The sequence below is a fragment of the Mizuhopecten yessoensis genome, unplaced genomic scaffold (genome assembly GCF_002113885.1).
Source record: "Mizuhopecten yessoensis strain PY_sf001 unplaced genomic scaffold, ASM211388v2 scaffold11153, whole genome shotgun sequence".
In the NCBI taxonomy this organism is placed as follows: Eukaryota; Metazoa; Mollusca; class Bivalvia; order Pectinida; family Pectinidae; genus Mizuhopecten; species Mizuhopecten yessoensis.
Window position 1 is genome coordinate 984340 of NW_018408906.1, and position 25952 is coordinate 1010291.

The following is a 25952-nucleotide window of genomic DNA, read 5'->3' on the forward strand; positions in this document are numbered from 1 at the left end:
TCGGCAAAACAAAAACAAAATTGTCTTCTTTACATCCTGCACTTTCAATCTTTTCCATAATTTTGTTTTTATACTTTCATTCAGAAATCTTATCTTCTCCTCGATCATGGCCTGTACATGTCTTTCTATCTGATTTCGATTAACGTCTTTCTCATATTTTTGTTTCATTTTCAGATACAGGATTTTCCCTTTTCTATAGGGTATTTACCAATGCTATTCCAAAAATATCTAATTGTAAAACTCTATTTTTACTATCAAAATCAATTACATATGTAACAGCTGTTTCACACATACAGTACCATGTATCTATAGTGTCAATAGAGCGAACATTTTCTGTTTTTGATTGGTGATAGAATTGTTTTTTTCCTCTCAATATTTTTCAAAACTATCTCGTTTTATATAGGAAACAACAGGACCTGAAGTGGTTCTCAAAAGGTAATGGACAGGACTTTATGAATAATTTTGCGTAATTTTGAAAAAGAATGATAGTTTGTGATCAAAGACTGCTGGCATTATCAACAAATCCACTGACCCACATTTCGACATCTCAATTGCATTCCTCTATAAATATCAATACTTTCAAGATATCTCAAAATTTTCAATCAAAGTTTCATACTTCTGTGTGTATATAAGTACACTGTTCTTACAAATGAGGTTGTTGTTTGAGCTATTTACTAGTAGAGTACTTCATGCTTAACAAGGGGAACTTAAATTTGAAAAAGATCTTTCTAACACTACTTAGACAAGAGGCCTGGATCGCTCACCTGGATATGTTTATATGCTCATCTGCCCCCAGGGGGCACACCCACCATTAATAAACAAGAGGTCCATTGGACCTGTATCGTTCACCTGGTTTTATATTTACGTCATTACAACTGAATGCATTAGTACATCTTTATATGAAATTTCCTCAAAACCAGACAAGATCTATGTTCTGACCCAACTGGGACCACAATATCTGACTTTCAACTAATGAGGGGCCTCCATTGAGTTGCCAGGTTAACAGCTTTTGAAATAAATAATATGTCATATTACAGGGTGTAATTAGACAATACTTTAATTTTCATTCAACTATAAGCTTTTATAAACCTAGAAACCAATTTTTAACAATTTATGAAAACTACACCATAGAATGATAATCTAGCTGTCCCATTTCTTAGGACCGCAGCGGTCAAATCAACCTCATTCAATTCAGAAATGTTTGTTCTTCCTCAATAATGTTTTTGACCAAATTTTGTACAATCGACTCAGGCAATTAGGGGGTATTAGCGTCTTAAAGCAAAATATTAAGATAATTTTACTCTTTGGGGCCCGGTCTTCCTAGCCCCAGTCTCATTTATTTAGGAAATGTTTGCCCTCCCCAAATGAAATTTCAGAGCAAATTTGGTTGAAATTTTCTCTGGCGTTTGGGAGATGCGTTTTAAAGCAAATCTAGCTAAGTTCCCCTTCAGGGCCCCGCCCCAATGGCATCAGCAGCGAACCAACCTCATTTATTTAAGAAAAGTGATTGCCCTCCCCTAGTGATGCTTCAGACTAAATTTGGTTGAAATCCTCTCTGGTGTTTTGGAGGAGATGCATTTTAAAGCAAATTTAGCTAAGTTCGTTTTCAGGGCCCTGCCCCCCTTGCCTCAGGGGTTGAACCAACCGCATTTATTTAAGAAGTGATTGCAATTCCCTAGTGATGCTGCAGATTAAATTTGGTTGAAATCCTCACTGGCGTTAAGTAGGAGATGCATTTTGAAAAACATCCCTTCAATACTTTCTGAGAAATAATGCTCAAGTTTTAACTCTTCCATTTTGGAATAGTTCATTATGAAATTTCAGGAGTGAATGAGTTAAACAAACCTGGTTTTACAACACAATTTAAAACAATAACTAAGTAGCGAGTCAATGGTGTTTAATAATAAAACAGCGCTGTGAACAAATGAGACACATAAAATAAATGAACATGATTCTTAGCTAAAAAATACACTTTGTATATAATACACCGATGTTTGATGTTCTACGCTAAATATTTTATAAGAAAAATTAGCTGCTATTGAATGTGATGTACCATTGTTTTTGTACTTGTTACTGATGATACAATTAAAGTAGAAAATAATTTGCATCTAATCATTTTCAACAGTTTTTAATCTGAAATGCGTACCAAGGTTCCTCATCCACACCCTTTCTCAGAAAAACTGTTTGGTAAAAATATGATGTATATCAATTTTTCTTCTGAATGATTGTTTTTACGAGGGTTGGGGGCAATTTTTCAGAGGCCCGATAGGCCATTAAACAAGAGACCAAGGAGTCTTATAGTGCTGAATACCATACCAGTTTATCAACGGTGTACTATAAATACAACCTACAAGAAGGACCTAACCCCTGTAGGTAGGCAAGACACCAAGGACATGATTTTATTCTTCCAATTCACGCCCAGCAATTTTGCATATGGTGGAGATCTCAACTGTTTCCACGAGTTAGTCCCTAGGGTCGGGTCTGGACCTCTGTGCCAATCTTAGCTATATATATATATATGGTAACATGAATGTCTTCGCCTCTACACATCTAGCAATCATACATTTGGTTTAAGAGTAAAGATAATGACCGCTTACAAGTTATGACCTAATATCTCTATCAAAGCCAACCTCTCAAATGGGAGAAGACCCTCAGGCTAGTTCTGGTAGCATGAATGCATTTCTCTAATTATGTTGAGTATGGGTATACATGGATATAGGTTGGGGATCTCCATAAATTAATACAACATAACATCTTCCATTAGGTTCTGCCCCTCTGTGGGCCATATATACATAAATTAAGTTTCCTAAGCCCAATGATGCTCCTGGCCAAATTTTCTTGAAATCCCCTTCATTGGTATGGAAGACGAGATTTTAAAGGATTTTTTCCGCTATTTTCTTTTCCCACACTCAAAATTGAGTCACCTTTGCCAAAACATTGAGTTCCCTTTGGTATAGGATGTTCCAGACTAAATTTGGTCAAAATTCACTTAGCTTAAAGCCATTCAGATTGGTATATCTCGCCTATGCCCTGATTTGACCATCAATGCACATATCAGAGAAAGTAACTTAAACGATGTGAGGAATGATAAGCAGATCTGCATTAAACCCTGCCTCTTATAATGTTTTAACAATGAAACCTCCAACTGCCCCGTTTAACTTATTACAGAGTGCCGTAGTCCTTTCCTATTTGTGTCAATCAGATTTTTGATTGATTTCTGTATTACTAAAGTTAAAACCCTTATGTTTTATAATGCAAAGAAAAACAGATGTATCTACAATATGATTAAACACAAACATATTAGACAATGTGGAAACTGAGGTATTTCTGTCAGTTTCACCTCCACAAATCTTATGCATACAAGTTATACTAAAAAAGTTCCCCAAGAGGCAAACAAAAATATTGTAAGTCGACATTAATATTTAAACTCAATAACTAAATTCACAATGAGTTTATGATCATTGATCCTTGATAGGATAATGATCTAAAATAGCAGCCAGTCACATTCAGGGTCAAATCAAATAGGGGTTGGCAAACCATTTGAAAAGTTGAACTTCATCATATTTACAAAGACCCATCCAAACATTTTTTCATTTCAATGTTCTTTCTGAGATTGTCTCTGGAAAGTTAAATTAAATCTGCCACATTCATAGGCATCTCGTCAATCTGTGTCGAGTAGTACTGCTCAATGTCTCTTAGAATTCTGATGTCATCATTTTTCACAAAGTTGATGGACACACCCTTTCGTCCAAATCTTCCAGAACGACCAATCCTGTGGATGTACAATTCTCTGTTGTTTGGGAGATCGTAATTGATGACCAGGGATACCTGTTGGACATCAATTCCTCTAGCCCACACGTCTGTACTTATCAGCACTCGACTTGCACCTGAAAGATATTACAGAACATAAAATTATATAATTACTTACTGCTATCATAGTTTAATCATACAAAATATTACCGATTACATTTTTAGCTTATCTTCCAAATAGCTTATAATTAACTGTAAGACTTTTTTGACAATTTGGTTTTTAATACAGTACATGGCTTACAGTTGAACTTTGGCGTTTAACAATTTCAGAAGCCAAACAACATTTTGCCTGAAACATGTAAGGTCAAATATTTAATGTACATACATAATTAACATCCCTAAGAATCAAAAGTCATTTTTGGGAGTGAAAAAGATACAAAGGTATACAGCAGCAGGCAAACAATTATATATATATGATTTATATGTTATCATATTCATTGCTATTAAGCATCTTGCTAGTGCTACTCCTGATATCGAGATTTTACCGGGAAATGTATAATCACACGTACTTCAGGAATAAAGCTTTCCAATTCATAGACATAAACAGACTCACTGGACATATAGAAAAGGCATGGAATGCGGACATACCGACCTCACGTGCTTACACGAGTTCATAAGCTCGAGGTCGTTAAGATTTTCGCTGTTGAGGGAGTTTCGCTCAGTCGATTCTTACTCTGTGAAAATAATGTTTTGTAAAATATCAAGATACCTATGTAATGCATGTGTGAGTGGACGTGAGAACGGCATACCAAGCGATAGCCTCTGGTCATATATACTGTGAGTTAGCGGACTGTGGAATGATGTCTAAAATGTACATAGCTGGAGGTTAGGGTGTTAAAGCTATTAAAGGTCGGTCAGGAACCCCAAACAGTTGATAGTAGACACCAATGTATTACCCGATCTGAATTCTTTCATGATTGCATCTCTTTCGTCTTGTCGCATGTCACCGTGCATAGATGACACTGTAAAATTGGCTTCCCTCATCTTCTCAGTCAACCAGTCAACCTTCCTCTTAGTGTTGCAGAAAATGACAGCTTGTGTGATGGTGAGAGTGTCATACAGATCACAGAGAGTATCAAATTTCCATTCCTCTCTCTCAACAGCAACAAAGAATTGTTTGATTCCCTCAAGTGTCAACTCGTCACGCTTGACTAGAATGCGGATAGGATCCGTCATGAATTTGTTGGTCATCTCCAAAATATCATGGGGTAATGTAGCAGAGATCAGCAGAACTTGAGTAGCAGGAGGAAGGTATCTGTATACATCATAAATCTGTTCTTTGAAACCTTTATTCAGCATTTCGTCTGCTTCGTCCAGGATAAGCATTTTGATAGATCGGGTTCTAAGATTCCTCCTTCTGATCATATCAAATACTCTTCCTGGTGTCCCAGATACCACATGCTGTCCGAAATCGAGCTTCCTAATGTCTTCGCCGACATTTGTTCCTCCGATGCATGAATGACACTGGACATTCATGTAATCTCCGAGGGCTAGGATGACCTTTTGAATTTGGACAGCCAATTCTCTGGTTGGAGAAAGCACCAAGGCTTGTGTTTCCCGTAACTGTGTGTCCAAACACTGCAGAATAGACATGGAGAACGTTGCTGTTTTTCCTGTACCCGACTGAGCCTGAGCGATCACATCTCGGCCTTTCACAATAGGTTTTATTGCTCTCTGCTGGATGGCTGACGGCTTCTCAAACCCGTAGGCATATACTCCACGTAAAAGTTCTTCTCTCAGACCCATGTTATCAAACGTTGGTGTGACTTCAACATCTTCACTTGTCTCAAATTCGATGTTTTTCATGATATCATCAGGAACCACGCGTCTATCTTCCCTTTCCGCCATGATTGCGTTTGTCGATATTCCACTCACTTAGATGTTTGAAATACGCTTTGTCTTCTCTTCCTTTTGAAACGCATTACTGAGTAGGATTATAGTCTGTTTCATTTTTCTTCTGACAAGTAATAATGAATTTTATAATGTGGCCGGGATATTTTTAATGTTAGTATCACTTCCCAACTGGTCAGCGACACACTTAAATAAAAAAATGGGACTTGAAAAACATCATCATTTACAAATTAATAAATTCTAATAATAAATAAATAAAAAGAAGCAAATCCGGAGCCCGTCTTCCCTTTCTTTCTTTCGACTCCTCCTCGAGTGGCAACAACGTGTTTATGCTGAAAGTGGAAGATGGCTGATACCGGCGATGCACCTGCAGTGAAAAAACAAAAGATTGTCGCCAGGTAAAATATATAGACTTAAAGGTGGTGTGTTACTTTCATCGTAATGACAGTATTGCAATTATCAGTATCCGTCCACACTTCAAAATGAAAGTAACATCGCCCCATCTTATGCATGACTGAGTCATTGCCATTGATGATCATGTAACCTGCATGATTTAACTTCCTGAAACAGAAGTATTCCTTTTGAATAGTGTATTTATTGTCAACAAAGCGACTTTTTTTCAGGATTCATATTTTATTATAAATACAAATACAAAACAGTTTGTTTGATGATCCCGCAAAAATATGAACACCAATACGCGATTGGATAAAACTAGTGGGGTAAACAAAGGACAAGTTAAGTATGAAAATTATCTTGGAATCTATGTTATATCAGTAAATGCCATGCACATATCTCATATAAGGATAATATATGAAAAACTTATTACCAAATTGTTAGTTATTACAAGGAAATTGGAATATATTGTTTAATGTACCCATATTGGGCCCCAGATATAAATGCCCTGATGATAAAATAGACTGTCCCATGGCTGGGACAGTATATATACACATACACGTAGTAGACTCAACCTCTTTAGTTAGGCGACAGCACTAGTGTGTACACCTGTGAAATGGCCAAGTGAGTTTAAATATAAATATATACACATCTATAGGCTACCGCAGACAGCTCAATTCACATATTGACATATATATAATGTTTAAAACGTTGTTATTGTAGTACATATATATACATATATTTTCAGAATTAATGTATCATATTTCTAATTTCCATCAGTTAGTTTCAACTTATTATGATTTGGTTTCTGTGAGAGCCATGACTTCACACCTTTGAAATCCAATGAAGGAATACATTCTCGATAACTTACAATATTGTAATGTATCTTCTCTTTAGAGAACATTGTTTGATAGAATTTCCAACTAATGAAAGGGTCATTTCGTTCTTCTACCTTAATTTTACAGCAGCCTGGATGGACTGGAGAAATTATTGTTCTCGCAGATCCATGTTGAGATAACTGTATAAAGATTAGTAAAAAACATTACTTTCATATTTTTGTTAAGTTATTATAGGAAAAAAAAACCATGGAAATGTTCATATTTTGACAGAAAAAAGATCAACAGGTTATGCAGGAATTACACATCAATGATTTAAAAGAAACTCTTTCAATTAAGTTAATCATACAAGTGAAGGTTTAAGGTCATAGGAGTATATTGATAAACGGAAATAGGAAGTACATCCCTAGTTGAAAATCCAATGTAGGGAGACAGTATCACAATTATTTCCGCATATTCTAATGTTTAATATTAAACTGATGAATATTGTATGTTTATTATTGACAGAACAGTGTTTTCTCTCAATATTTAAGTATTTCAAAGCAATCCAGGCATTAATTCAGTTGTTTTTTATCAATGAGTCACATTTGTCCATTTTTCTGTACTTCAGGAAACCGACTACCTATAGCTATTTCACTACTGTGAAGTTTTTCAAGAAAGATAACTCTTACATGCAGTTACTATGTGTATACAGTTTTATTATAAAATGTCATTTTTTAATCGTTTATATATAATTAATTTTACACAATTTCAGCATTTATTAAATTGATATACATCAATGCAATACTTATCTATATCAGTATCATTTTTATTGACATTATTTTATAAAAGATTGTGTCTTTTTCAAAATTCACTCCTTTTTACATAAATTTCCATTTAAAATCCTTAAAATTCTGACAACTTATATTTTTTTCATGGCAGAACATTTTCTTTACTTCAAAGCAATAAAACTACAAATTTTGAAGAAATTCTACTGAGAAATGGTGGCACAATCCTATTCCCTTAAGTTATAAATAGAAAAATTAAATTGCTTTAGTGACAATTAAGTTTACTAAATATTTATGTATTATATTATGTTTCACAACTTGCTAAAGGACTGAATTTTATCAAGAGAGAATATTTTACCAGAGCTTGGGACAATCTAGCTTCTGTTGATTTCATACACTGGCCTTCAAATGTTGCAGTACATGTATATCACGACTGATTATTTATTTTTCTCTGTGCGTTTCGGGTGATTTCATTTTAAATTTTAGTTATTCAAGAATATGTCATAACTAACTGACTGACCAAATGGTATGTCAAATGTGAAAATGACCAACTGATTTTCGACAAGAAGAATTTTCCTGGCAAAACGTGATTTAAAAGTAAGAAATTGCATTTTAAATTTTACAAAATACACATATTAGTTGATGCAAGAAATTTTAAACCCAATGCATTCTGCTTATCAAACGAATGTTTACAGTCGTTTAAGTCCTTTGTGAGAGCCATTATCAGTAAGACACAGAGATAAGATAACTTGATAGCAGGGGTGGACCAGAGCTTTCAGACAGTGGGTGGAAGAATAAATGAATTAGAGGGAAGATAAACATTGGTGCACTCTAGGTTAATCAGCAAGGTTTCTTCTTTAAGTTTAGCTTGAAAGTCAGTTTGCCATTTCTGGACCAGTTTCTATTTATATCACAATCAAAGCTAATATTGTGGTATTGTATGGTCCAAAAATATGGAAATGAGTCCGTAAAAAAATGTTTTCAGTGTTATTTCAGTGTTTGTGTCTGCTGTATTTTTTAATGGCAATTGAATGTAAAGCATATTTTAAATGTCCAGTCTTATACCTACCATATATCAGGTCCAGTACACTCTGCTGATTGGGCGATATAGCTATAAAGACCTATATAGCTATATTCACCTATAAATTATAGCTGTATTGAGCTATATTTTCTCAGATTTCTATTTTCATTAAATCAAAGGAAAGTCGCATAAAGCAATGAGGTTTATGGCAATGTTGACTACAAAAAGCATACATTTTGATGTTTATTTTCATTTTTCATAAATGTTAAATTTTCGAGTTTTTTACATCATTTTTCTTTTTAAAGAATGCTTATATTTAATGTCTTTTGTTATCTACCTAATGATAAAATCTTCTTTTAAAAGCGACTTTGTTTTGTTTTCCTTAAAAAAGAAAATCACATGAAAATAGCTCAAAAGACCTATATCAGATAGGTCAATAGAGCTATTATGGGTCTTTACAGCTATAAAGCTCAATCGGCAGAGTGTACTGGACCTGTATACCGTAATCACAAATTGATGACATTGTGTCCTCCTTATGTTGACAAATAAACAACTATAAATAACAGCAAATGTTTACATATTGAATTATATGCAGCACTATATGTATGAGTGCTGAATTATATTTATCATGAGAATATAACTGAATTATGATATAATAAAAAAAAATCTTTCTATGATATAAAAATAAGTAAATTATAAAACATCTTTGTTCAATAATAAGAATCATCTAAACCATATTTGTTGTATGTAGGCTATAGGGCTGCTATGGTTAGAAAAAATGCCACTCGCCTAGTCGAATAACCGTGTGTGCTTATCCGAAACGAAACTGGTTAGCTATGTTTTTTGTTCTGTGAAATACATGCAGCTACCAATGGCTCTTTATTTTGATAAAAATATGAAAACTTAATTCATTCAATTCATAAACAAAGATAACTCAGTACTTAGTTATGCTTTGTGAATACAGTTGTAAAACATTGCAAATTCATGTTTGTTTGTTCCAGAGAAGGATGTTTGTTGGGGTATGGAAACTGTAGGACATTATATAACAACATATGTTTGTTTGTCCCAGAGAAGGATGTTTGTTGGCGTATGGAAACTGTAGGGATATTATAACAATGTGTGTTTGTTTGTTCCAGGGAAGGATGTTTGCTGGGGTATGGACACTGTAGGGATATTTTAACAATGTGTGTTTGTTTGTTCCAGGGAAGGATGTTTGTTGGGGTATGGACACTGTAGGGATATTATAACAATGTACGTTTGTTTGTTCCAGGGAAGGATGTTTGTTGGGGTATGGAAACTGTAGGGATATTATAACAATGTACGTTTATTTGTCCCAGAGAAGGATGTTTGTAGGGGTATGGAAACTGTAGAGATATTATAACAATGTGTGTTTGTTTGTTCCAGAGAAGGATGTTTGTAGGGGTATGGAAACTGTAGGGATATTATAACAATGTACGTTTATTTGTTCCAGGGAAGGATGTTTGTTGGGATATGGAAACCCATTGTTGGACATCTCTGTTCAGGGAACTGCAGAATTCCTGGAAAAGTAAGTTAACTTCCCTTGTAAACACCTGTTGCTAAACATGTACATGTATTCAATTCAATATCTCCATTATGCAAAATCAGATCTATATCAGAATTGTGTTAAAAACACATGAAATACAATGTATTCCTGTGAAAGCAATAAACAGTAAAACTGATGGTATGGTTCATGAATAATTAAAAACAAAGTAATAAAATATTTCTTTCCTTTGAAAAACTAAGGTCTCTACATGTACTGGATGATACGTGACAAAACCTGTATTTTAACAATGTTATTAAAACAGTGCGAGTGAAATTAATATATTTGTTTTAATGGGCACAAATACACATATTTCAAGAGAGCAGAATTTTTTAGGAGTTCCTGGTAACATGATAGTGGAAATAAAATGGAGTCCAGAACTCAGATTTCTGTTTTACTGAAATTCTTCATTTAATAAGAAAAGAAGTGGATACATTTTTGACTTGGCACCATCTTATTTTTAAATTTTTACCAGGTATGAACTGAAAGCTGACAACGCCATCTTGGCAGAAGAAAAACACAAGGGAATGTATGTATGGAAATATCACAGAAAACATTGACAATTTATACTTTTATAATGAGCAAAAGTAATAATTTATACTTTTATTATGAGCAAAAGTAATAATTTCCATTGTAGTTCTAGAAAAACATCATATATGGTAATTAGGTGAATGTTTTTTGAATCCAGTATGTACAATGTGTGATGAGTCGTACAATGTGTGATGAGTCGTACCATGTGTGATGAGTCGAACACTGTGTGATGAGTCCTACAATGTACAATGTGTGATGAGTCCAACAATGTGTGATGAGTCGTACAATGTACAATGAGTGATGAGTCGTACAATGTGTGATGAGCCGTACAATGTACAATGTGTGATGAGTCGTCCAATGTGTGATGAGTCGTACAATGTGTGATGAGCCGTACAATGTACAATGTGTGATGAGTCATACCATGTGTTTTGAGTCGTACATGTACTATGTGTGATGAGTCGTACAATGTACAATGGGTGATGAGTCATACAATGTGTGATGAGTCGAACACTGTGTGATGAGTCGTACAATGTACAATGTGGGATGAGTCGTACAATGTGTGATGAGTCGTTCAATGTGTGATGAGTCGAACACTGTGTGATGAGTCGTACAATGTACAATGTGTGTTTGGTCGAACAATGTGTGATGAGTTGTACAATGTACAATGTGTGATGAGTCGAACAATGTCTGATGAGTCGTACAATGTACAATGTGTGATGTGTCGTACAATGTGTGATGAGTCGTACAATATACAATGTGTGATGAGACATACAATGTGTGATGAGTCGTACATGTACTATGTGGGATGAGTCGTACAATGTACAATGTGTGATTAGTCGAACAATGTGTGATGAGTCGTACAATGTAAAATGTGTGATGAGTCGTACAATGTGTGATAAGTCGTACAATGTACAATGTGTGATGAGTCTAACAATGTGTGATGAGACGTACAATGTACAATGTGTGATGAGTCGAACACTGTGCGATGAGTCGTACAATGTACAATGTGTGATGAGACATACAATGTGTGATGAGTCGTACATGTACTATTTGTGATGAGTCGTACAATGTACAATGTGTAATGAGGCGTACAATGTGTGATGAGTCGTACAATGTAAAATGTGTGATGAGTCGTACAATGTGTGATGAATCGTACAATGTGTGATGAGTCGAACACTGTGTGATGAGTCCTACAATGTACAATGTGTGATGAGTCGAACACTGTGCGATGAGTCGTACAATGTACAATGTGTGATTAGTCGAACAATGTGTGATGAGTCGTACAATGTGTGATGAGTCGTACAATGTGTGATGAGTCGAACACTGTGTGATGAGTCGTACAATGTACAATGTGTGATGAGTCGAACAATGTGTGATGAGTCGTACAATAAACTTCCAAAATCCAACCAGATGGACTTCCACTTAAGATAGTGGGATGACCTCAGAAGAGTGACCACTCAATTTCTAGGCTCCAAGTTCTTGGTGCACTTCCACTCATCAACTGCTGATGATCTGATAAAGAGGTTTGAGAAGAAAACGGAAGAAAAGGGTTTGAAGTTCAAATACATGGTTCAATCAGCAGGGCTCACAAATACATGGTGCAATCAGCATGCAGGGCTCACAAATACATGGTGCAATCAGCAGGGCTCACAAACACATGGTTCAATCAGCAGGGCTCACAAATACATGGTTCAATCAGCAGGGCTCACAAATACATGGTTCATTCAGCATGCATGGCTCACAAACATATGGTTCAATCAGCATGGCTCACAAATATATGATTCAATCAGCAGGGCTCCCAAATACATGGTGCAATCAGAATGCAGGGCTCACAAATACAGGGTTCAAGCAGCAGGGCTCACAAAGACAGGGTTCAATCAGCAGGGCACACAAATACATGGTGCAATCATCAGGGCTCACAAATACAAGGTGCAATCAGCAGGGCACACAAATACATTGTTCAAGCAGCAGGGCTCACAAATACATGGTGCAATCAGCAGGGCTCACAAATATATGGTTCAATCAGCGGGGCTCACAAATACATGGTGCAATCAGCAGGGCTCACAAATAATTGGTTCAATCAGCAGGGCTCACAAATACATGGTTCAATCAGCAGGGATCACAAATACATGGTGCAATCAGCCGGGCTCACAAATACATGGTGCAACCAGCAGGGCTCACAAATACATTGTTCAATCAGCAGGGCTCAAAAATACATGGTTCAATCAGCAGGACTCACAAATACATGGTTCAAATCAGAAGGGCTCACAAATACATGGTTCAATTAGCATGGAAGACTCACAAATACATGATGCAATCAGCAGGTCTCACAAATACATGGTGCAATCATCAGGGCTCACAAATACATGGTTCAAATCAGAAGGGCTCACAAATACATGGTTCAACCAGCAGGGCTCACAAATACATGGTGCAATCAGCAGGGCTCACAAATACATGGTTCAATTAGCATGCAAGACTCACAAATACATGATGCAATCAGCAGGGCTGACAAATACATGGTTCAATCAGCAGGGCTCAAAAATACATGGTTCAATCAGCAGGGCTCACAAATACATGGTTCAATCAGCAGGGCTCAAAAATACATGGTTCAATCAGCAGGGCTCACAAATAAATGGTTCAATCAGCAGGGCTCACAAATACATGGTGCAATCAGCAGGGCTCACAAATCCATGGTTCAAATCAGCAGGGCTCACAAATACATGGTTCAATCAGCAGGGCTCACAAATATATGGTTCAATCAGCAGGGCTCACGAATACATGGTTCAATCAGCAGGGCTTACAAATACATGGTGCAATCAGCAGGGCTCACAAATACATGGTTCAAATCAGCAGGGCTCACAAATACATGGCACAATCAGCAGGGCTCACAAATACATGGTGCAATCAGCAGGGCTCACAAATACATGGTTCAATCAGCAGGGCTCATAAATACATGGTTCAATCAGCATGCAGGGCTCACAAGTACATGGTTCAAATCAGCAGGGCTCACAAATATATGGTTCAATCAGCAGGGCTCACAAATACATGGTTCAATCAGCAGGGCTCACAAATACATGGTTCAAATCAGAAGAATTTTGTGTTGCCAAACTAAGATTTTACTTCATCAAAATTTTTTTTCGTGCACACAACTTTCCGTGTATTTTCAGATAGATGATTTATCAAGAACTGATCCACTTATTGAATCATTGTCATGGCTCTTTTTGTTTCTGGTGTATTATTAGCTGAATGCTAGATCAAGAGAATAACAGAATAGAAAACAGTGTTTTTCATCTTTTATTTATTCTTTCCCATCATCTATAATATTTCAATTATTTGCATATAGTTTTATTCAATTTTCAATATCAATTCACCAATGCTAACAATATCTTCAGACCAATATCATACAATATTTATTTAAATTTTATTTTTATATCCCTTCATGTATATATAAACATATTCTAGAAATAAATACTGCTGTCTTAATAAAATAATGAGCACCAGAGTCACTTAATGTCCAGCAGTTAACCCTTTCATCCCTATGTAACTTAAGTAGACTCTACCATGCATTGATCCAGAGGAGTCTATTTTGGTCTACAGTGGTAAAAGGGTTAAACTCAAAAGTATGATGCACATGTCACAATGTATCATCCTCTCATTGGGATTTATATACCTTAACCACCGCCAGCCGCAGTTGATGTCCCTTTTGTTAAAATTTATTTCTTCTCAGTTTTGGTTGGGGAGATGGTTTGGGGACATCTCTGGCTGTCAATATCTTATTCTTCGTCTGCTCAATTCCAGCAGAATTTGTTCATCTACTAGTAGTGGTTAGGGACTATGGATAAACCATGCTAGTTTCATTGTTTGTTTTCAAATCACTAGTGTGTATGATTCTTTCCCGGCCCACTTTCATGCTGGTCTCATGTCGAACACTACGTAAACATGTGATCGATAACCTTGTTAGTTATTTCAATATTTACTGTTAAAGCATCATAAGAATGGTGTGTTCTGATATGTTTTCTTCTTCCCTACGAGTAGATTTGAAGAGGATGTGTTGAATGTTCATGCTTCTAATATAGACATATTTCTTCATACATTTCAGTTACATTTCACCAGAGCTGTTGTTAATTGGTAATCAAAGATAGAGTGCTAGCTAATTACTGCATTGTGTTCATATTTTTTAGCATATTTTGTTCTCTTGTATTCACTCGGGCTGCCTTTGGCTGCAAAGACATGCTCAGTATGAACCCTGTAGGTAGAATATGCGAGATTTTGTTTTACTATAAAGTGACACACCTTGTTGTATCCACCAATACAATCCTTTGTTATATATGCAAACATAAATGTGAATTAAGGTGACATGTTATATATGAACAGGTACGATGACATGACAGAGACATTTAAGGACTCCGTAGAGTATGTGCCAGGGGGAGCCACTCTTAACTCAATCAGAATTGCTCAGGTAATGATAAACGTCGTTAACTTAGTGCATACAAACTGTTGATTACACAGTGAAGGATACAATATCTCTAAACTCTATGTATCTACATGACACAAAATATATTAATCGTATAGTGTATGTATTATGATGTCCTGAATCGGAATGGAAAAAATGTCATTATACAAAAATATCAAAGGTATAGATATATATACCTTATTTCTTTGGAAATCGGCGGTGGTGGGGGGACATATTGTGTTAACTCAGTTTGTTCTTATTATTATTATTCTTTCTTCTTCTTTTGGTATATAGGGGTATTAGGGGACAGTGAATTCAACTGTATAAGTTTCGTTGCCATAGCAACCTCACAGAGGCTTTTGATTGGTGGAAATTTAGATGGGGGAAGTTTTGGGGACTTCTGTAATGGTCCCCCATTTCAATTACTACTTGTTATTGTGTTTGGTCATCTAGTGGTTGACAGGAGTACCACAAGCGACAACATTCTTTGGCTGTATAAATGAAGACAAGTATGGCAACATTCTGCTCAAAAAGGCAACTGACGACAATGTCAACTTCAAGTGCCAGATCACCAAAAAGGCACCAACTGGCACCTGTGCCGTGATTGTGACCGACACAAGCAGGTAGGAACATTGTTGAAGCCAAATTTTAGGCATTTTCAATAGGAACAATTCTTGCCAATTCAAAGGAAATCTCCATTTCATCAGGAATAAAGCACAGGAGATTCCAAGACTATAACAGGATTAAAAATCTTTGAAGTAAAAATAGAATATCTTTCTTAGCAGTGAAATATGTTGAAACAATAATAGTAAAGAGCAACTTGGATCCTCTTTCAGCTCGGATGCTCTTTCAGCACGGTTGCTCTTTAAGACGCCAGTATAAAAATCACAGAAAAAATTGGGCCTTTGTGGCTCTAAGCTTCACAAGCCAAAATGACTTCCAAGACTTGGTGAAGTGCTGTTGAATATACTTTTCTTCATTTTGTTTGAAAACTATTTTTTTCTTGAACGTTTTTAGGTCATTATGTGCAAATTTAGGTGCAGCCAACTTGTTCACAAAGGACCATCTGGATGTCAAAGAAAACTGGAATCTTGTAGAGGAGGCACAGTACTATTATATTGCTGTAAGTATTTAAGTGAGTTTTTAGCTCACCTGGTCTACTATTCCTGAACTGCCTAGTAGTAGATTTTAACTAAATTTGGTCTGGAGCATCCTTAGGCCAAGGGCACTCAATTTTGTATAAACGGTGGGTGTGGCCTCTCTCTCTCCCCCCCCCCCCCCCCCCCCCAGGGGCAGAGGAGCAGGGCCCAATAGGGGGAATAGAGGTAAAACCTTTAAAATCCTTTTTCTAATGTAGGGCTAAAGGGATTATATCCTAATTTGGTCTGGAGCATCCTTGGGCCAAGGCAACTCGATCTTGTATAAACGGTGGGTGTGGCCCCTTAAACGGCACAGAGGGGCAGGGCTCAAAAGGGTGAATAGAGGTTTAAATCTTTAAAATCCTTCTCCTTCTGTACTATTTAGGGGGTTTTATCCAAATTTGGCCCAAAGTATCCTGAGTCAAACGGGAATAAATTTTGTTTAAACAGAGTGTGTTGCCCCTCTGGGTACAGACGGGTGGGGCCAAAAAATAATGTGAATTTGAATTGAGGTTTAAGTCTTCAAAATCCTTCGGCCTGGAACATCCTTGGGCAAAGGGGACTTCATTTTGCATAAACAGAGCGTGTGGCCCCTTTGGGTGCAAAATTGCGGGCCCAATAGGGGAATTTGAGGTTTAAATCTTTAAAATCCTTCTTCATCTGTACCATTGAAGGGATTTTTTCTTTTTTCATAATAAGAATAATTTCCCATAGTTGATTTATCATCTAAGCGAGCGATACAGACCCTCTGGGCCTCTTGTTATGAAAATGCATTAAAATAGCTTTGAATAAAAAATATCTACACAAAAGCCCTTGAAAATTGTCAGTTATCTAGAAATTGCAGGTCAGGTTGAATTATGAATTTTGTGTTTTGTTCATTAGGGTTTTCCTCTGACAGCTTGTCCAGCAGCTGTTGAAATGATTGCTAAACACTCAAGTGAAAAAGGCAAGACTTTCGCCACCAACTTATCTGCTCCCTTCATCTGCCAATTCTTCAAGGAACCGATGATGCAAGTCATGCCCTATGTTGACATTCTTTTTGGAAATGAAACAGTAAGTTATGTAGGAGTTTTTCTCATGAATCTCATATGGTTAAAATTGTTGTTTTAGCTTCAAATGGTTAAGTGAGCCTAAGCCATGGTGCATCGTCCATCTGGCGTTAACTTTTTCAACCCCACTTCGACCAAAGTCAGGGCACATAGAATTTGCTTCGTCTATGCATGTGTACGTGTCCATCTGTCCATCCTTCTGTGCTGACTTTGGTTTTATAGAGCATATTTCAGCCACTCTTTTATGAATGAGCATCAAACAAGGTTATAGGTACATCATGGGAAGGTAGTGTGCCATATCCTAAAAATAGGTCACTGTTGACCTTGATTTGATCTTTGACCATGACTTCAAGTTCTAAAATAGTGATAAGAATTGGGCAGAGCAGGTGCTGTCGGTAATTCCTGTGGTACTCTTGTTAGTAGGTCAGATTGGCGTGGGACGAACATATACTGTTCCACCCTGTGGTACTCTTGTTAGTAGGTCAGATTGGCGTGGGACGGACATATACTGTTTCACCCTGTGGTACTCTTGTTAGTAGGTCAGATTGGCGTGGGATGGGCGTATAATGTTCCTTCCTGTGGTACTCTTGTTAGTAGGTCAGATTGGCGTGGGACGGACATATACTGTTCCACCCTGTGGTACTCTTTGTAAGTAGGTCAGATTGGCATGGGACGGGCGTATAATGTTCCTTCCTGTGGTACTTTGCATGAATGATCAGTATCTTATGTAGTTCTGCACCGGCATTTTAATTTGGGATTTCAACCCTTTTTGATGGAGTTATGCCCTTTTTTGTGAAATACTTGTCCGCGCAACTCCTTAACGAACAGGTGGATTTCATTGAATTTTTGCATGATTGATTGGTATCTTATGTAGTTGTGCACCGGCATTTTAATTTGGGATTTCGACCCTTTTTGATGGAGTTATGCCCCTTTGTGCGAAATACTTGTACGTGTAACTCCTCCTTAACAAACAGGTGGATTTCATTGAAACTTTGCATGAATGATCCGTATCTTATGTAGTTGTGCACTGGCATTTTATTTTGGGATTTTGACCCTTTTTGATGGAGTTATGCCCCTTTGTGCGGTTTTGTGATATTATGTTTGCACAGGTTTTTCACATAAAAATGATCATAATTCCAAAAGTCATGTAATATTTCCTGTACACATTGTTACTGTGTATTACAATGATACTGATATATATTGCCGTTTTGTCTGAATTGACTTTCTTATCAGTTTTATTTACGTCCATTTCATTATCTCCCATACCACGAGATATAGTAACAGGTCTACATATCAACTAGATAACGAATTGCTTTTACATATATATGCTAGGGGTATTTGCATTCAGATATTTTTGTGGAAGTTTTGACCCTTTAACAAAAATATTTATTTATCTTGCTAAATACATTGAAGTATATAACTCTCAAATAAACATAACTTGGCGGAAGCGGGGGTATTAGTCAGCTATCCTGGCGACAGCTCTAATTATGCATATTGTTGTGCGATACATGTAATAGCAAGCTAACAGACAACTTACAATAAGTTGATTGTACCTGGACCTGTTGAAACTGAATGTCACACCTGTCTGCTATATAGTATGGCAACTGTTTGATCAGTTAATTGGGCAATTGTTGTATGATTAAGGTACAACTTCCCTGAGGTGAAGACTGACCTAACCCTTCCTCCACCATCTCATGGTGATATGTACTGAGAGACAAAACAGTTTTGATGCGCTGTTTTTCTGGAAAAAGTTGTAATATAATTATCAAAAAAGAAGAAACTGGAATCATGATTTTGAACAGTAAAAGCTTTTTTGCCCCAGGCAGCCATCTTGGATTTTGTCAGTTCAAGTTTGTTATCGCTATTTCTCAAGAAGTACCTGACAGATCTTTCTCGAATGTCATATGAAGGTTGTCAGTAAAAGATTATGTGTACCACTTTTAAGTATACTAGGAAATCATCTTTGATTCAAGATTATTTTACATGGAACAACTGACTATGTTATAAATTACTAGGGGTTGCTAGAGCCAATACAGCTGTACGAGAAATCCTTGAGTTATTGATTATACATTTTTATTTCATTTTTTTTAACAGGAAGCAGACACATTTGCCAAGGAGCATAAATTTGGAGTAAGTTATCACATAGAATCATGAAGACATCAGCACCAATTGTCCCAAGCATGTTCAGAGAGTAGAAAACACCTTTTGTTCCAAGCAGGTTGAGAGAGTAGATCTAGAAAACACCATTCATCCCCTGTAAGTTCAGAGAGTAAAAAACACCTTTTGTTCCCAGCAGGTTGAGAGAGTAGAAAACACCATTCATCACCTGTAAGTTCAGAGAGTAGAAAACATATTTGTCCCCAGCAGTTTCAGGAGAATTAAAAAACACACCGTTCATCTCCAGTAGGTTCAGGTGAGTTGAAAATGCCAGTAATGCCAAGTAGAATGAGGAGAGTAAAAAACACCATTTGTCCCCAGCAGATTCAAAAGGTAGTAAACACCATTTTTCTCAAGTAGGTTCAGGAGAGTAGAAAAAACATTCATCCCCACCTGGTTCAAGCACAGAAGAAAAATAAACATTCATCCCCCACCTCGTTCAAGCTTAGTAGAAAAACAATTCACCCACACCTGGGACAAGCACAGTAGCAAAAAAACATTCATCCCCACCAGGTTCAAGCACAGAAGAAAAATAAACATTCATCCCCACCTGGTTTAAGGACAGAAGAAAAATAAACATTCATCCCCCACCTTGTTCAAGCTTAGAAGAAAAAAATGTTCATCCACACCTGTTTCAAGCACATTAGAAAAAAAAACATTCATCCCCACCAGGTTCAATCAAAGTAGAAAAAAACATTCATCCTCACCTGGTTCAAGCAGAGTAAAAAATAAACAATCACCCCCCACCTGGTTCCAGCACAGTAGAATTCCAGCTCAGTAGGAAAAAACTTTCATCCACACCAGGTTCAAGCACATTGGGAAAGAAAACATTCATCCCCACCAGGTTCAAGAACATTGGGAAAAAAAGCATTCATCCCCACCATTTAGGAGAGTAGAAAACACTGTTTGTCCCTGGTAGGTTCAGGTGGTTAGAAGACATTTTTTTATACCATTGACAATAGAAGGAAGCTACAAAAACCCACTTTTTGATTAAGACATAAAACAGCTACTTTTAATATTCTCTAACAACACACTTGCAACAAAAAGGTGGACATTAAGCAATTTTTAACAGCTGATTGATTGATTGATTGATAGGTTTTACGTCCGCTTCACTACCGAATAGTTCAGTTATCCAGCAGACGATTTTAACAGCTTATGATAAATTCATTAGAGACTAATTACTGTCTGATATGATTTCACCTTTCACGATACGACCCTTACAAATCATAGTAATATTTATTATATTGAGTAAACATTCAATAAATTAAATTATCATACCACCTCTTTATAACAGCGTAGGATTGCTTGTACTGGTCACATTACTTTAACTCATTCACCCCTGAAGTTTCATAATGAACTATTCCAACCTTCAAATTGGAAGGGTTCAAAAGTGTCTTCAGGGGTCAATGAGTTAAAGCAAAATGTTGTTTTTTACTCTTTACCTCGAGTTTCCAATCAATATTCCTATCATTTGGGGTCTATAGAAAACTCGGCTAGAAGTATGACTGAGTTCTGAGTAACTGAAACAGACAATAGCAATGACAATGGTCCGAGTTCTGAGTAACTGAAACAGACAATAGCACTGACAATGGTCTGATAACCTCTACTTTATGTGCTATTGTATAGTAAAAGATTTGTTGCCATTACTGTAGGGAACCATAACTGTTTTCATTTGCCCTTCTGAAACAAGAATAATCTTCAGAAAACGGAGAATCAGGTTTTCCAACCACATCAGCAATTATTTTATATTTTATCTCCAAGAAGAGCAAAATAGAACTACAGTGTTTTTATTTTTTTTTATTTTTTTTACAGACAGAAGACAGGAAAGAAATTGCCAAGAAGATGGCTGCTTTACCTAAAGAAAACAAGGACAAACCAAGGATAGTGGTCATCACACAGGGGGAAGATCCAGTGATTGTAGTGAAAGGTGAGTCACTAGAAGCTCACAGTGGTTGTGTAGTGAAAGTTGAGTCACTAGAACCCTACAGTGGTTGTGTAGTGAAAGGCGAGTCACCAGAACCACACTTTGGTTGTGTAGTGAAAGGTGAGTCACTAGAACCCTACAGTGGGTGTAGTGAAAGGCGAGTCACTAGAACCGTACAGTGGTTGTAGTGAAAGATGAGTCACTAGAACCGTACAGTCATTGTAGTGAAAGGTGAGTCACTAGAACCGTACAGTGGTTGTAGTGAAAAATGAGTCACTAGAACCGTACAGTCATTGTAGTGAAAGGTGAGTCACTAGAACCGTACAGTGGTTGTAATGAAAGATGAGTCACTAGAACCCTACAGTGGTTGTGTAGTGAAAGGTGAATCACTAGAACCCTACAGTGGTTGTAGTGAAAGGTGAGTCACTAGAACCCTACAGTGGTTTTTGTGAAAGGTGAGTCACTAGAGCCGTACAGTGGTTGTGTAGTGAAAGTTGAGTCACTAGAACCGTATTGTTTGAAGTGAAAGGCGAGTCACTAGAATCGTACAGTGGTTTGACAGAGCATAAATCATACCCTAGGGAGTAACAGAGAAATCATACTCTAAGGGAGTAACAGAAAAGCTGTACCCTAAGGGAGTAACAGAGAAGCTGCACCCTAGACAGTAACAGAGAAGTTGCACCCTAAGGGAGTAACAGAGAAGTCGTACCCTAGGGAGTAACAGAGAAGTTGTACCCTAGGGAGTAACAGAGAAATTGTACCCTAGGGAGTAACAGAAAAGTTGTACCCTAGGGAATAACAGAGAAGTCGTACCCTAAGGGAGTAATAGAGAAGTCTTACCCTAAGGGAGTAACAGAGAAGTCGTACCCTAGGGAGTAACAGAGAAGTTGTACCCTAGGGAGTTACAGAAAAGTTGTACCCTAAGGGAGTAACAGAGAAGTCGTACCCTAGAGAGTAACAGAGAAGTAGTACCCTAGGGAGTAACAGAGAAGTTGTACCCTAGGGAGTTACAGAAAAGTTGTACCCTAAGGGAGTAACAGAGAAGTCGTACCCTAGGGAGTAACAGAGAAGTTGTACCCTAGGGAGTAACAGAGAAGTTGTACCCTAAGGGGTGACAGTAGAGTCAAGGAACAGGTAAAATTAGAAATAAATCTTGGATTGGTGGAAAAAATAAGATTCCGCATTTTTATCTCTGAGTTGGGATGTTGAATTCAGAATTAATTGTCCTGCAGCAATTCAAATTTAATACCTCAATTTGTTTGTAGCAATATTGACTTTATTGTTTATGCTGCTTCAGATGGTGAAGTGACAGAATACCCAGTCATCCCGATCAAATCTAAGGACATCATTGACACTAACGGAGCAGGAGATGCCTTTGTTGGAGGTAACTAGAACTGTATATAGAACTACCTGTATGTTCTTTCTCAGAAAACTTGTGCCGTTAACACTGAGACATGACCTTCCTGGTTTGCTGTTAGTGTAACAACTGTTCTAGAATTAAGGGTGAGGGTGATGAATGTGAGGACATTAGAGAAGTAATTTGTAAGGGTGAGGGTGAGGGTGATGAATATGAGGACATTAGAGAAGTAATTTGTAAGGGTGAGGGTGATGAATATGAGGACATTAGAGAAGTAATTTGTAAGGGTGAGGGTGAGGGTGATGAATATGAGGACATTAGAGAAGTAATTTGTAAGGGTAAGGGTGATGAATATGAGGACATTAGAGAAGTAATTTGTAAGGGTGAGGGTGATGAATATGAGGACATTAGAGAAGTAATTTGTAAGGGTGAGGGTGATGAATATGAGGACATTAGAGAAGTAATTTGTAAGGGTGAGGGTGATGAATATGAGGACATTAGAGAAGTAATTTGTAAGGGTGAGGGTGATGAATATGAGGACATTAGAGAAGTAATTTGTAAGGGTGAGGGTGATGAATATGAGGACATTAGAGAAGTAATTTGTAAGGGTGAGGGTGATGAATATGAGGACATTAGAGAAGTAATTTGTAAGGGTGAGGGTGATGAATATGAGGACATTAGAGAAGTAATTTGTAAGGGTGAGGGTGATGAATATGAGGACATTAGAGAAGTAATTTGTAAGGGTGAGGGTGATGAATATGAGGACATTAGAGAAGTAATTTGTAAGGGTGAGGGTGATGAATATGAGGACATTAGAGAAGTAATTTGTAAGGGTGAGGGTGATGAATATGAGGACATTAGAGAAGTAATTTGTAAGGGTGAGGGTGATGAATATGAGGACATTAGAGAAGTAATTTGTAAGGGTGAGGGTGATGAATATGAGGACATTAGAGAAGTAATTTGTAAGGGTGAGGGTGATGAATATGAGGACATTAGAGAAGTAATTTGTAAGGGTGAGGGTGATGAATATGAGGACATTAGAGAAGTAATTTGTAAGGGTGAGGGTGATGAATATGAGGACATTAGAGAAGTAATTTGTAAGGGTGAGGGTGATGAATATGAGGACATTAGAGAAGTAATTTTTGGGAGTAGGCTATTTCTGTAGGTTTTATTTGGGAATACTGTAATTCAGGACTGATAGTAGGCTATTTCTGTAGGTTTTATTTAGGAATACTGTAATTCAGGACTGATAGGAGGCTATTTCTGTAGGTTTTATTAAGGAATACTCAGGACTGACAGTAGGCTATTTCTGTAGGTTTTATTTAGGAATACTGTAATTCAGGACTGATAGGAGGCTCTTTCTGTAGGTTTTATTGAAGAATACTGTAATTCAGGACTGATAGGAGGCTATTTCTGTAGGTTTTATTTAGGAATACTCAGGACTGATAGTAGGCTATTTCTGTAGTGTTTTTTAGGAATGACTGATAGGGGACTATTTCTGTAGGTTCTATATATTTTTATGATTTGATTATGTTTGTTTTTTCAGGTTATCTAGCTGAGCTGGTGAAAGGGGAGAACGAAGCCAAATGTGTCAAGTGTGGAAACTATGCCGCTAACATTGTTATCCAGCGGTCTGGCTGTACATTCCCGGCCGAGCCCGATTTTGAATGACTGATATCTAGAAAGACAACTGATGAACCAGAATTTTTTACTTTACCTCTCAGCAGCTGACCAGTTGGATAATTTCATCCTTGTATGTAGATACAGCTGTGATTTAAATAACCATATGATATTGCAGCAGACGACAAATATCTCAGGATGTGAAATACTCAGCGGTGAACCCCCTCGTGTTGGTACCCTATACCAGAGTAAAGTTTCTCCTGACAATGGCTGTTAGGAATAAAAAACATCAATTTTCTATTAAGAAATATAAGCACAACTTTGGATTAAAACCAAAGCGTCAAGATCGATAAGTTATTTTCTAGCATATATCTTTGATCTCCCATTTGAAGAAGGTCATGTGTACGGCTACAGTGCTTTGATTGGCTTAGCTTGAGTTGTTCTAGGCACACATTGAATGAAACAAAAAGGAAAAGAAATCTAATAAGATACCTATTGACGCCTACCATTGAGGAGGCCTACCATTGAAGCCTACCATAGAGGAAGCCTACCGTTGAAAAATATTTACATTAAGAATTGCATTTCATTGACGGATAATTTTGTAGAAATAATTCAAATGTGTCTTGAATAAAAAAAAAAAGTGATAATCAGAACTGAATATTTCACAGGAGATATGTAATCTTCACTCAGAAACTTTAGTTACAATGCAGTATTAAAAAGAACAACGAACATGTATCTGCCAGAGTAAGTTTTCAGTATCTATTCATCTTCTGATTTGTACCGCAATAAAAATGGCATTCAAATATGAACTATAAGAACTGGAGAGGTATTTATAGTGGATACAAGTAAATCATCCAAGTACATGATAGTCTTATGTTAGATAATCATCTGGTACATGCTATGGAAATGACTCGCAGCTTACAGAGAGCTATTGAAAGAGGAACTGACAGATTGTAAATAACATAAAATCAGTAGCCTCTCGATCTCCAAGGTGATCTGTATCTGTCATTTCATTTCATTTCATTGACACAGGTTTATGGTGTGAATATTTAAATGTTAAATCAGATTTGAATATGAGTTGTAATGAAGAGTGATGTATTAAAAGTGGTAAAGGTGAGGGTGAACGTTAAAATCACTGGGGCTTGTACAGGTTATTCACTTTTTATTTAGCTTGGGTGATTCACAGAGTATTGTAGAGGAAAAATTCAAGAGCATAAATGTTGAATGTGGAGTGAAAAATGTGGTAAAGGGCAGTAAACAACATGAGCCTATTTTCAATACTAAATCACAGGGACTTCAATATTTCATTCGATAATTTTATGTATACAAGTAATCAAGAACAAATACGGTAGTGTACATATTTCAATTAAAAGAGCTTCAAGCCCCTGTGCTTTTTTCATCGTGAGAAATTCTTTTGCTGAAAGTGTGTCTTATTTCTTCATGACATTTAAGTGGAAATCATTAAAACAAATACAATTAAAAA

The 25952-nt window shown here is 36.8% G+C and overlaps 2 protein-coding genes across 3 annotated transcripts; one reads left to right on the forward strand and one right to left on the reverse strand.

The window, feature by feature from the left end:
- Positions 1-1880: 1880 nt before the first annotated feature.
- On the reverse strand, positions 1881-5697 carry LOC110467017 (eukaryotic initiation factor 4A-III). Its single transcript, XM_021523880.1, has 2 exons — positions 4707-5697; positions 1881-3887 (listed from the first exon to the last, which is right to left on the reverse strand). Exons 1-2 carry the CDS (start codon positions 5656-5658, stop codon positions 3628-3630), a joined length of 1212 nt encoding a protein of 403 aa, XP_021379555.1. The 5' UTR covers positions 5659-5697; the 3' UTR covers positions 1881-3627.
- A 247-nt stretch (positions 5698-5944) lies between these two features.
- On the forward strand, positions 5945-25952 carry LOC110467018 (adenosine kinase-like). Of its 2 annotated transcripts, none has more exons than XM_021523881.1 (11): positions 5945-6059; positions 10150-10224; positions 10715-10768; positions 15145-15229; positions 15677-15846; positions 16241-16346; positions 17245-17415; positions 19506-19541; positions 21381-21495; positions 22790-22876; positions 24396-25952. In XM_021523881.1, the coding sequence occupies exons 1-11, from the start codon at positions 6007-6009 to the stop codon at positions 24518-24520; spliced, it is 1077 nt and encodes a 358-aa protein (XP_021379556.1). In that variant the 5' UTR covers positions 5945-6006; the 3' UTR covers positions 24521-25952. The 2 variants fall into 2 exon arrangements, with proteins under 2 accessions (XP_021379556.1, XP_021379557.1); XM_021523882.1 differs by lacking the exon at positions 5945-6059 and adding an exon at positions 6612-6678.

What these genes read in the sequence shown, in the direction of transcription:
- LOC110467017 (XM_021523880.1), bottom strand. Translation starts at nt 5,658, where the DNA reads ATGGCGGAAAGGGAAGATAGACGCGTGGTTCCTGATGATATCATGAAA. An exon ending in CATGAAAGAATTCAGATCGG is followed by an intron (nt 3,888 to 4,706) that starts GTAATACATTGG and finishes AATATCTTTCAG; the next exon opens with GTGCAAGTCGAGTGCTGATA.
- LOC110467018 (XM_021523881.1), top strand. Translation starts at nt 6,007, where the DNA reads ATGGCTGATACCGGCGATGCACCTGCAGTGAAAAAACAAAAGATTGTC. An exon ending in GAAGAAAAACACAAGGGAAT is followed by an intron (nt 10,769 to 15,144) that starts GTATGTATGGAA and finishes ATATATGAACAG; the next exon opens with GTACGATGACATGACAGAGA. An exon ending in CCAAGGAGCATAAATTTGGA is followed by an intron (nt 19,542 to 21,380) that starts GTAAGTTATCAC and finishes TTTTTTTTACAG; the next exon opens with ACAGAAGACAGGAAAGAAAT.